Source organism: Bison bison, unplaced genomic scaffold (assembly GCF_000754665.1).
Source record: "Bison bison bison isolate TAMUID 2011002044 unplaced genomic scaffold, Bison_UMD1.0 scf7180017864259, whole genome shotgun sequence".
NCBI lineage: Eukaryota > Metazoa > Chordata > Mammalia > Artiodactyla > Bovidae > Bison > Bison bison.
In genome coordinates, this window is record NW_011494831.1 from 2,110,378 (window position 1) to 2,123,248 (window position 12,871).

A 12,871-nucleotide genomic window follows, 5' to 3' on the forward strand; every position below is an offset into this window, starting at 1 on the left:
GTCCTTGCAGTCCAAGGGACCCTCAAGAGTCTTCTCCAACACCAAAGTTCAAAAGTATCAATTCTTCGGCGCTCAGCCTTCTTCACAGTCCAACTCTCACATCCACACATGACCACAGGAAAAACCATAGCCTTGACTAGATGAACCTTTGTTGGCAAAGTAATGTCTCTGCTTTTGAATATGCTATCTAGGTTGGTCATAACTTTCCTTCCAAGGAGTAAGCGTCTTTTAATTCCATGGCGGCAGTCACCATCTGTAGTGATTTTGGAGCCCAGAAAAATAAAGTCTGACACTGTTTCCACTGTTTCCCCATCTATTTCCCATGAAGTGGTGGGACCGGATGCCATGATCTTCATTTTCTGAATGTTGAGCTTTAAGCCAACTTTTTCACTCTCCGCTTTCACTTTCATCAAGAGGCTTTTGAGTTCCTCTTCACCTTCTGCCATAAGGGTGGTGTCATCTGCATATCTGAGGTTCTTGATATTTCTCCCGGCAATCTTGATTCCAGCTTGTGTTTCTTCCAGTCCAGCGTTCTCATGATGTACTCTGCATATAAGTTAAATAAACAGGGTGACAATATACAGCCTTGACGAACTCCTTTTCCTATTTGGAACCAGTCTGTTGTTCCCTGTCTAGTTCTAACTGTTGCTTCCTGACCTGCAAACAAATTTCTCAAGAGGCAGATCAGGTGATCTGGTATTCCCATCTCTTTCAGAATTTTCCACAGTTTATTGTGATCCACACAGTCAAAAGTGGATGAGTAATATTCCAGTGTATCTCATCTCCTTTATCCATTCATCTGTCAAGGGCCATTTAGGTTGTTTCCAAGTGGGATGCATGTATCTTTTCAAATTAGAGCTTTCATCTTTTCCAAATATATACCCAGGTGCTGTGCTCAGTTGGTCTGACTTTTTGCAACTCCATGGATTGTAGCCCACCAGGCTCCTCTGTCCATGGGAATTCTCCAAGCAAGAATACTGGAGTGGGCTTCCATGCCCTCCTCCTCCAGGGGATCTTACCACCCTGGGTGTCAAACCCAGGTCTCCCTCATTGCAGGCAAATTCTTTACTGTCTGAGCCACCAGGGAAGCCCCATATGCCCAGGAGTGGGACTTAATACTAAACCCTCTGTACAGCTACCCAGCAAGTGTTACTCAAGCCTAATTTGAAAACCTTGCCCCAGATAGACCACTCCCACTGAGATCACTCTGACTTTCTTCCCTAGTATTTACCAGGAATCTGTGGCATTATGGCTTCCCAACCACCGTGTTTTCTTTTTCCTACACTACAAAGAAGAAAACTAATACTTCTAATGTCAGTCCTTCAAATCTCTTTAGGAAGTTATCATGTGTGATTTTTCTACCAAACCATTCCTCCCCTCCTTCCCACAACACACACACATGAATACATACATACATGAATACACACACACGTGCATGCATATCTTTCCTTCACCAGGCTAAATAAATACACCCAGCTTCTTCGACAATCATAATATGACCTGGTTTTAATATCTTCCTTATCTTTGTCACTCTACTATCCAAATGTGATCCATTTTGCTTACCTCTTCTTCGATGTGTAAAACAGAAGCAACAGTATACTGCTAACCTATACTGCTAAGGCTGCTGCTGCTAAGTCACTTCAGTCGTGTCCGACTCTGTGCGACCCCATAGATGGCAGCCCACCAGGCTCCCCCGTCCCTGGGACTCTCCAGGCAAGAACACTGGAGTGGGTTGCCATTTCCTTCTCCAATGCATGAAAGTGAAGAGTGAAAGTGAAGTCGCTCAGTCGTGTCCGACTCTTAGTGACCCCATGGAGTGCAGCCCACCAGGCTCCTCCATCCGTGGGATTTTCCAGGCAAGAGTACTGGAGTGGGGTGCCATTGCCTTCTCCCTGACTCTTATTAGGTAGACCTAGATACCCTTTAAGTCTGAGCCAGTGCTGCTGTCCATGGCGGCAAATAGGAAGAGCAGTTCAGCTGGACATGACCGTGAGGGGTGAAGAACCTTGGTCAGTATTGGTGGACAGTCTTGAAGAGCTCTGAGGAGATCAGAATCTAATCAAAGTCACTTACCTGATACTTACTCTCATGGAACAGCTTATGAAACGGAATACGAGAGAAGAAAGTGACAAGATTATAAGAGGTTAGACAGGAGGTAAGGACGCTGAGAGAAAGATGATACAAGTAGGGACAAAAAAGAAAAGATTTTCAAAAACTCAAAAAGAACAGTGGTAAGACAGAGCCACAAATAGAAGTACTGGTTAACACTTAAAGAGGCCTGAAGTTCACTCAAGACAGTAGGATTTAGTAGGAAACAGAAAGTAAATACGGCTGACAATTATGATTGACCAGCCCTGGGAGACGATGCAGGTAGACTCGTAAGTTCAGCCTTGCCATGATTCATTTTAGGTTAAAAACCAAAATTAAACATGCAGCCAAAATTCAGAAACATCCAATGGGTAGCTGGAAAAATCACAGTATTACACAGCATTTCTAATCAGCAAAAATGCATCTTTAAGTGGCAAGCAATTAAAACGTGAAATAGGCTCAAGATGGATTTAGGATGTATTAATATTAATGAGTATTAATATTAACTAAGATCATGCATCCGGTCCCATCACTTCATGGCAAATAGATGGGGAAACAATAGAAACAGTGACAGACTTTATTTTGGGGGGCTCCAAAATTACTGCAGATGGTGACTGCAGCCACAAAATTAAAAGACGCTGCTCCTTGGAAGGAAAGTTATGACAAACCTAGACAGCATATTCAAAAGCAGAGACATTATTTTGCCAACAAAGGTCCGTCTAGTCAAAAGTATGGTTTTTCCAGTAGTCATGTATGGATATGAGAGTTGGACTATAAAGAAAGTTGAGCACCGAAGAATTGATGGTTTTGAACTGTCATGTTGGAAAAGACTCTTGAGAGTCCCTTGGACTTCAAGGAGATCCAACCAGTCCATCCTAAAGGAGATCAGTCCTGAATATTCATTGGAAGGACTGATCCTGAAGCTGAAACTCCAATACTTTGGCCACCTGATGTGAAGAACTGACTCATAGGAAAAGACCCTGATGCTGGGAAAGATTGAAGGCAGGAGAAGGGGACAACAGAGGATGAGATGGTTGGACGGCATCACCAACTCAATAGACATGAGTTTGAGTAAACTCTGGGAGCTGGTGATGGACAGCTCAGCCTGGTGTGCTGTAGTCCATGGGGTCACAAAGAGTCAGACATGACAGAGCGATTGAACTGAACTGAATATTAATGATTAATAATATATTTTTATGAACCAAAAGTGGGAGTTATTTGAGCTTTAAGTTCAATATGTAAAGATGATCTTATACAGAATAACTACCAAATTTTTCCACACAAAAAAAGAACAAGTATGTCTCTTAAGACACAGAATATAGGCATATGGATCCTTATTCTGACTTCAGATAATATTTCACAGGTTTATTTTGTCATATTAATTAATTATAACACTACTTTATGTTCTATGAATTACAGTTTTAGCTTTTATTCAAATCCTTACTGACAAATCCCCATGTTTTCCTGACTGATGTAACACATAAAAACAATCATGAATTAGTCAAAGGAAATTGGGACATTTTAATACAATCAAATGGTTACTTTAAATAAAAAAAGACTTACCACATTTTCCTTCATCTTTCTTAGCTTTTCATCTATCTCTCTCAACCGATTCTGTTGATCCCGTTGTTCTTTGGTGTTTTGAAGAACCTTTTCTCCTGGAGCTACTTCTGTATTTCTATCATCACCATTAAGGTCAGGTTTCTAATTAAAAAAAAAAAAATTCATACACAGGCTGAAACTGTACCATCACACATTTTTCCAGAGTAACTGAGCCTTGAAGGTTGGCTTTGCTTCTCATACAATATTTCTACTCTTCAAAATAATACTTAGAAATAATTTTCTAATGTCTTCCTATTTTGGGGGGAAAGGTCCAACTGTACATCAAACAAGAGGTGGTTGTGCAACAATGAGAAGAGAATTGGGCTTCTCAAAGTCAGGAGTTTTGAACTCTGGCTTTTCCTGGTTCCTGACTAAGATGGCCTTAGGGGAATCAAAAAACCTCTCTGAGCTTTAATTTCATCATCTGCAAAATGATATTAACTTTAAGATCTAGCCCCAAAGTTATCACAGTACATCACATGCATGCAGAAATCTTAATAACTAACAAATACAGGCTGAAGATATCCTTTGAAAAGAATAAACATTGTGTAATGGAAGTATGGCAACCCACTCCAGTACTCTTGCCTGGAAAATTCCATAGACTGAGGAGCCTGGTAGGCTATAGTCCTTGGGGTCGCAAACAGTCGGACACGACTGAGCTACTTCACTTAATGGAAGTATCTCATTAGGCTTCAGTACTATCAGCAATATTTGAATTGACAGAACCATATTCTCCCAAAATTAGTATTATTTCTAGATCATTAAAATGGATATTTCTTGACAGAAATCTGGTCTTGTATCTATAACTAAACTTCCTACATTTCCCCCACAGATTTCCTACTCTGTACTGTCATGAGGTAACAGGCAAAAATGACATTTTTTAAGTTGCCTTAGGCAGAATCTGCCCACATTCTCACTCCTTAAATAGAGTTGGTCACCATTTCACTTTCAATGCCTTTTTCAATGCCTTTTTCATCAAGGCCTTTCTCTCTTCCTCACTGCCTCCTCATCATTCACTTGAACTAGTAGTTTTCAGACTCCGGTGTGCTTCAGGGTCGCCTCCAGAGCCCATGAAAACATTCAAAGGCTCAGGCTCCACCCTGGAGATTCTGACTCAATAGATAAGAACTAGGGACACCTGAAGAAACAACTGCTCAAAAATTTGAGAACTACTGACTTAAAGGACAAAGTCCTCACTCCTTCATGGCTCTTTAGGCTCATCTCTTGTTGCTTGGGTCTCAGACTCAAAACTTCAGGGATATTGCCCACTGCTAGTTCTCCACTCTCAATGCCTCTTCCTTCCAACTCCTCATAGAGACTCCTAATTTTCTGAGCTCAGCACAAACATATTTCCCTAAAAAATATCTCCTGACACACCCAGTAAAGGCAATTTCTTCCCCACTCATGCCACATGTTCCCTCACTGCACTCACTACACTGTCCCTGCCCAGACAGGGATCGTGACTGGTCCCACCCTGTGTCCCTGAACCCAACACAAACCTGAAGCTGATCAGCACTGCCAACAGACTGTAATTTCGGTTCTCAGAACTCTGATCACACCAATGTCTTAATGAAATTCATATTGCATAAAGCTCTAATGAAGAGACTATTAAAAGAGTACCTCAATTTCACGAAGTGACTCTCTTACATCTTATTTCCCCCAAAGGGGACTCACTTCTGGTAGCTCTAGAAGCATCCACTGAGTAAATTACAAGCGACAAGATCTTTAAGAAGGAAACCTAATGTTAAGGAGGAGTTTGTAATAGCTGGTACCAAGGTCTCCCTGCAGCTCTATGCATCCAGCATTTTATGGCCCACTTTGAAGTTAAGATACACAATGTCTCCATCTGTTTGAGCTGCTATTATAGAATACCACAGATAGGGTGGCTTATAAACAACAGACATGTACTTCTGACAGTTTTGGAGGTGTGGAAGTCTAAGATCAAGGTGTTGGCAAATTTCATATCTAGAGAAGGCCTGCTTCCTACTTCCTAAATGGCCATCTTCTGGCTACATCCTCACATAATAAAAGGGACACAGAAGCTCTTTGGGTCTCTTTTATAAAGGCACTAACCCTATTCACCCCATGACCAAATTACTCCCAAAGGCCTCCCCTCAAAATACAGTCACACTAGGGATTAGATTTCAACATACGGATTTGGTGTGTACATAGTCAGTCTATAGAATATAATGACCTGAAAAACACCCAAACTGGATTTCATTTTTAAATAGAAAAAATATCTTTTAAAGGACATTATTTTTAAAAAAATCTACAACCATGATTTTCTAAAAATCACTGGATAGGCTAAAAAAGAAAAACAGAAAAAAAACTGTAAAGCAGACTTCATCAATATTTTTAAACTTTACTTATCCAAAGCCACCACTAAGAAAATAGACAAACCACAGGCTGAGAGAAAAATATGACACATAAATATGACACAGGATTTGCATCCAATATATACAAGGAATTCACACAATTCAATAAAAACAAGAATCAATTATTTTTTAGAATCTAGTTTTAAAATGACTTGAACAGATACTTCATAAAAAAAGATAACATAAATGACAAATAAGCACATGAAAAAATCCTCAACATCATTAAGTCATCAGAGAAATGCAAATTAAAGTCCCAATGAGGTCATTACATAGCCACTGCTGCTGCTGCTGCTGCTGCTAAGTTGCTTCAGTCGTGTCCGACTCTGCGTGACCCCATAGACGGCACCCACCAGGCTCCGCTGTCCCTGGGATTCTCCAGGCAAGAACACTGGAGTGGGTTGCCATTTCCTTCTCCAATGCATGAAAGTGAAAAGTGAAAGTGAAGTCACTCAGTCATGTCCGACTCTTAGCGATCCCATGGACTGCAGCCTACCAGGCTCCTCCATCCATGGGATTTTCCAGGCAAGAGTACTGGAGTGGGTTGCCATTGCCTTCTCTGACATAGCCACTAGAACAGGACAAAAGAAAAAGTTTGTTAAAATTAAACATTGGAGAGGTATGGAGCAAGCAAACTCTCACACGTTGTTGGTATCAGTATATAATGACACAAACATTTTAAGAACTGCTTGACAGTTTCTTAAAAAATTAAAATTAAAAAAAAAATTTAAATGCTTGTCTAATCCTATGACTCAACAATTCCACTCCTGTGTCTCCATCTAAGAGAAATGAAAATGATGACTAAAACTTTGAACATGAATATTCAGAGCAGCTTCATGCACTTAGTCAAATGCCTACTAATAAGACCAGAATGATAAACCATAATGAACATTTGATGTAAGCTGGGACACTCACTCTTTCTCCCTGACCTCTGTCTTGTGGTTAGGTTTAGTCAATGTTGAGAAGGAATGTTAGAAGGTTGGAGGGCAGCAAGAAAAAGAGTTTGGGGTATTCTCCCCTTCCACTCCCTGCTTTGCCACTATGATTTGGGCAGTAATATATCCCTGACATGCCCATTAAGGGGATTTTCTTAGATTCAACTGAATATTCATGTTCAAAAGCAAACAGAGGGCACACTTGGAGCCAGTCAGTTCAGAAAGATGAGCATGCGTGCTCAGCTGCTTAGTCATGTCCGACTCTTTTCAACCCTGTGGACTATAGCCCACCAGGCTCCTCTATCCATGAGATTCTCCAGGCAAGAATACTGGAGTAGGTTGCCATTTGTTCCTCCAGGGGATCTTTCCAACCCAGGAATTGAATCCATGTCTCTAGCATCTCCTGCATTGGCGGCCAGATTCTTTACACTGAGCCACCTGGGAAGCCCCAACTCAGAAGGCTATAGGACAGGAAACACAGTGTCAGGTATCCCTGGCCAATGGGAGTTTTTGCTTCAGTCCACATCATAACAATATAGGTACAAGGGGCAAGGAAGCCACCCTGGCTTAAATATTTCATATCCAATAGAAGCCTCATCTGTTGAAATGACTCCACAGGTACATTATCTGGGTCTCAGCAAGGGACATTCCCAGCCACAAGAATCACTGCATTTATGGCTTCCCCTTCAGGTCTCTATAATTCTTCCAATCCAGAGGTCATTTTTAGCATAAGCAAAGTTGCCCCCTATCATCGTTGACATTCCAACTTTCATCAGATTGCCACAGAAACAGCTCAAATTGTCATGCTGAAGAGGGAGGAGTTGGTTAATCCTCTGCTCATGCCCAATATGATTACAATTTTGGATGGCAGATTCTTCTACCACAACTCTAGCCTCCCCAAGTTCCAGTACAATTTTTCTTTTCCCTAACCCCTGGTGCTAGTCCCTGAGTATCCCAGCATCCCTTATTGACTCCTTTCTTTTAATCTATGAATAGTTCTTTCATTTCATTATCTTCAAAATCCAACCTGGGTCAATTTCTGTTCCTTGCCCAGAACTCTGTGTATGTATGTGTGTATGTGCACACACTTGTTGAGAAATAGACTGGAAGGAAATTTAGCTTGATGGTAAATGGTAAGGTAAGGTAAAAATCTTGATTTTACCTTGTTTTTCTTAGACGCTTCTGTATTTCCTGAATTTTCTACAGTAAACCTATAGTGATTTCATATGCATAAAAATTATTTTTTATTTTTAAGAAAACAAAACATTACCAAGCCTATCTTCATTCTGCCTTGACAACATGACTCTGTACCAAAACATACTGGTCTCAAGGTTAGATTTTAGCTGAGTTCTGCAAGTCACTTTTTCTTTCCTGGTCTCAACTTCTTCTGAGAAAGTTTCTTCCAGTTCTGAAAGCTGAGTCTGCAATTCACCACAATTAAAGCCAAGGATATATAATATCTTTCCTCAGTCTTTGTCTCTGATAGCATAACCATATAGTACAAATATTTGAAAGACAGCATGTGATGAAAGCAGAGGCCAAGAAAAGGTAATCATCTGTTCTGGCAAAGATTGCATACTGGTATATTCAAGAAGCTCTGTGGTGCCAGGAGAGGTTCTGTTGTCACATCCAAGTGCCAATCAGTACCGTCTGTTTTCCTGATCATCAGAAAGATCTTGATTTCCTCTGGGTGAAAGTTTTTAGCAGATTTTCTGACCATGCATATTGTTTCTCTATTTCTTGAGTCATACAGAAATGCCTTTATTCAGTTAAAGTAAAATTCAGTTCCATAAAAATTCAGCTCTCTATAATATGCACAGAACATCTAAGGAGCCACAAGAATAGAACAGATCATGAGGTCAAGATATTTGCCGATTTGACTAATTGATTGCCTAGGGATTGTAAGTTCATGCTTAGAAAAATATCTGTGATGTTGACTGAGCCAACAGGGGTCTTTGAAGCTAAGTAAACCCATTTCTAAAAGCCAAATACAGAGGAAATTACTCACGCCTTCATAAGTTATCTGATATGAAAATAAGGCATTGAGTTAAGGGCCAGAAAAATACAAACCTGCCTAAACAAAGCCATCTTGCCCTGTGTTTTCAAGCTAATGGTATGCTTTTCCACAGGCTACTGCTATTTCCTGTCATCAGATGGATCTTTTGCCTGGCAGTACTAAAACTAAAGAAAAAAATCTTTTAGCCAGATTGTTTTTATCATTTTAAAATACTTCCATGAAATGAAAGAAATCTTGAGGCTTAGCATAGAAAAACCAAGAAATATAAATATAAACTTCAAAGTAATCTGTAAAACACAGGTAGCAAGAATTCCACAGATTTAATTGGGAATGTTTGCCACGTGGCGCAGTGGTAAAGAATCTGCCTGCCAATACAGGAGACACAAGAGATGCGGGTTCGATCCCTGGGTCGGGAAGATCCCCTGGAGGAGGGACCAAAAGGAGCCTGGCAGACTATGGTCCGTGGGGGTCACAAAGAGTCTGAATGACCAAGCTTGCACGTGCACATGTTTGCCAGGTTAGAGGCAAGGATGTCTGAATTAACTTCCTGTTTATTCCTCAATCCACAAACCCATGCTCTCATGGCATACTTCTATATTATTTTTTAATGAACAGATGGTCAATAAGATTTCTGTGCTTGTGACTAACATACCTAAAAAAACTCCTCAGTTCCTGACCTTGATCAGCATGTTAAGTAATTTGAGGTCAAGTGAACAGCATGGCCATTATTGGAACTCTGCAAGTTCCTGGACTCAATAATAAAACATCTTTTAAGATTACACATCAAACCATGTTTTATATTTCCTCAAGGTTAGCTAACATTGAAACAGAAAGAGATCGAAAAACAGTTAAATGCTGGTCAAAATTTTCTTGGCAATAGAAGAGGTAAATACAGCTACAATTTTCCTCAATCAAATGTTTGTTAATATTTGTTGGTCTTATCAAAATCATATACAACTGAATCAACAGTTTAAGAACAAGAAAATAAATCGAGTTGAGGAAAACCTTTATAGTCAATTAAACTAGCTGACTTAAGAACAAAGAAATTCCTCATACGTCAATGAGAGCCATTTCTGAACATTCTCTCCCAACCAGGAAAACAAAATCTAATGATGAACTGGAATGCTAGATTTAATAAGACTGATTGCATGAGAGATGAATAAATTACACTTCTTTACAAGAGCCAAACTGAATAGAATTTATTATTGAATCCAATTGCTAAGGACTTAAACTGAGTGCTTACATAACGCCTATATCTTGGATATTTCTGGAGAAAGCTGGAATGTAACACAGCTGCAAATAAGAAATACAGTAACTAAATTATAGAACATCACTCAATTTTATGGTGGGATTTACAGTACGTGGAAAGAAATAACTGATTTGTTGGAGGTTAGGGGATGGATACAAAAAGGTATGCACAGTTAAACCGCAGATCCTAAGGAAAAAAATTGCTTCAATTAGTTCTCTTTTGCTATGATGAATGAAAATAAAAAGCAGATGTAAAACTGCAACCACATGATATTACTCACATTACAGCAACAGCAGCCATTCTTTCTTCTGAAAGTGACCACAAGCTTTGTTTTACACTAAAGAAATCAGACATGTGAAAGCCAAATGCTGCTTTTAAAACATCTCCATGAAGCTAACAGCAAGGGCACCTACATGAGAACATTGTAATCAGCAAACTCATAAGGCAGAGATTCTCATCTGCCCCTTTCACAACAACCAATACTTCCTTCATCTCAGAGTCACCTCTCTGCTGCTGCTAAGTCACTTCAGTCGTGTCCAACTCTGTGTGACCCCATAGACGGCAGCCCACCAGGCTCCCCCGTCCCTGGGACTCTCCAGGCAAGAACACTGGAGTGGGTTGCCATTTCCTTCTCCAATGCATGAAAGTGAAAAGTGAAAGTGAAGTCGCTCAGTCGTGTCCGACTCTTAGTGACCCCAGGGACTGCAGCCCACCAGGCTCCTCCATCCACGAGATTTTTCAGGCAAGAGTACTGGAGTGGGGTGCCATCGCCTTCTCCAACTCTCTGGAGCCCCTCAAATTATTGATTCATCCTGGGCTTATGTGCCTACCAGTTTAGCATCTTATTGTTGCCACAGTCAGGTAAGTCAGAAACCCTGCGTGTTTCAACTTGTTTGGGAACTTATTTTCTTGATCAAAATTTTGAAACTTTCAAATGAATTTTTAAAATATCACTCCTTATTAAAATACCACTCCTTCATCAAATTTTGCTTTCCCTGTGTTCCCCAAGCATATGTTTTCCATACTTCTCATAAGATAAGTTCCCATACTGTGGTACTTCTTTCACTGAATGGTCGGCCCACTGCACAAATTGGTCTATGTTTATATGTCCTATCCTCTAGTACCTACAAGCTGCTTTAAGGTTAGAAGTAAAGCCACATACTAATCTGGATACTCAACTTCCACCACCACGTCATCTCTCATGAAATAACAGGCATTCAAAGACGTTTTGATGGCCTGGGCAGGGGCTGGGCAAGTTACTTAAATGCAAGAAGTAGGCCCATGTTTTGTAGGCAACACAATATGGCGTGATGGATGGTGTAGCAAATTGGAGAACTTGTGCTTCATGGAAAGCAGCAGTTGCTACTCAGCTCAGTCCTATACTTTGTCAATCAGTGCTTCAAGCCTAATGTTGCCAGATTTTCTAATCTTTCAAAAGAAACTAGAAATCTGGACTTTTTATATGAGTTCACCCATTTTCACCAGTTTTCAACCTCATGCTATGTGATGGTGGCCTTCTCCAGGGACTCTGACCTCCTCTACCTCACTCATTAGTTTCTCTTCCTCCTCCTATCCCTCACTTGAAATGAACTCTCTTGATATTCCTTACGGATGAGCTTTCTCTCTCTCCTCTGAACCAGCAAAGCACTTTGCTCATAGCCTTCTATTGTTCTTACCTATGATGTCTTGTACCACAGTTATCTATATATATTCTGTGCCTCTCACAAGGCAATAAGTTTCTTAAGTCACTTATTATATTAATAACATCTTTTGGGGTCAGACACTGTGCTAAGTATTTTACACATATTAACTTGTAACTCACCTACACTTTAAAAGAACCCTCAGGAATAATATTATCATTACTATTTTACAGATGAAGAAACTGAGGTTTAAAGTGCTTCTAATGAACACCCAAGTCCTCAGAGCCAGTAAGTGGAAGAGCCAGAACCTGAAACAAGGCTTTCTCACTCCACAGTTCTATATGTGCCTGACTCATCTTTAAACGCTCTACAATTCCTTGCATACAGTGAGCACTTGATTAACATTTGTTTAATTGATTGTTGAAAATAGAAATTTATATTCCACTTAAAAGACATTTTTTTCTTAAGGAACATGGAGAAAAATTACTGATGAGTTAATGGTTTGCAGAAAGCTTAAAAAACCATGACTGTGCGTTATGAATATTTGTGTTCAGCAATAGATTGGAGGCCATTCATCAACTGAATAGATATGCAGGGTTTATCCTGAGATACTTTTCAGTGTATTATTCAAAGAGAATTCCAATCCAAAAATAATACCCGTAAAGTAATCTGCCATGCTAGCATTTCTAGCCTGAAAATTCAATGTGCAATACTGGTTTTAGTTAGAAATGAGGAAATGCCAACAGGAGATTTAATAAAAGCTCAAAAGATTTTTTTTTTTTTGCATACAAGGAGCATTAATTACCTCCTTTCAATAACTAGGATGTCACATTTCTGTTTCTGCATCCAGTAGGAGTCCCAAAATGCAGTTTTATCTTTTCTCTAAATATAATTTGTTTCACATAAAAATATATAATATCAGTATGTTACAACTAAGTAATGTACTGGTTTTCCCTTTTATTATTTTT

The 12,871-nt window shown here is 39.8% G+C and overlaps 1 protein-coding gene across 1 annotated transcript in view; it reads right to left on the bottom strand.

Moving 5' to 3' along the window:
- FSIP1 (fibrous sheath interacting protein 1) overlaps nucleotides 1-12,871 on the bottom strand; it is a 209,658-nt gene that overhangs the window by 138,604 nt on the left and 58,183 nt on the right. Inside the window, exon 10 of the mRNA XM_010847930.1 lies at nucleotides 3,652-3,792. Coding sequence (XP_010846232.1) covers nucleotides 3,652-3,792 — 141 coding nt within the window. The remainder of the gene's footprint in view (nucleotides 1-3,651; nucleotides 3,793-12,871) is intronic.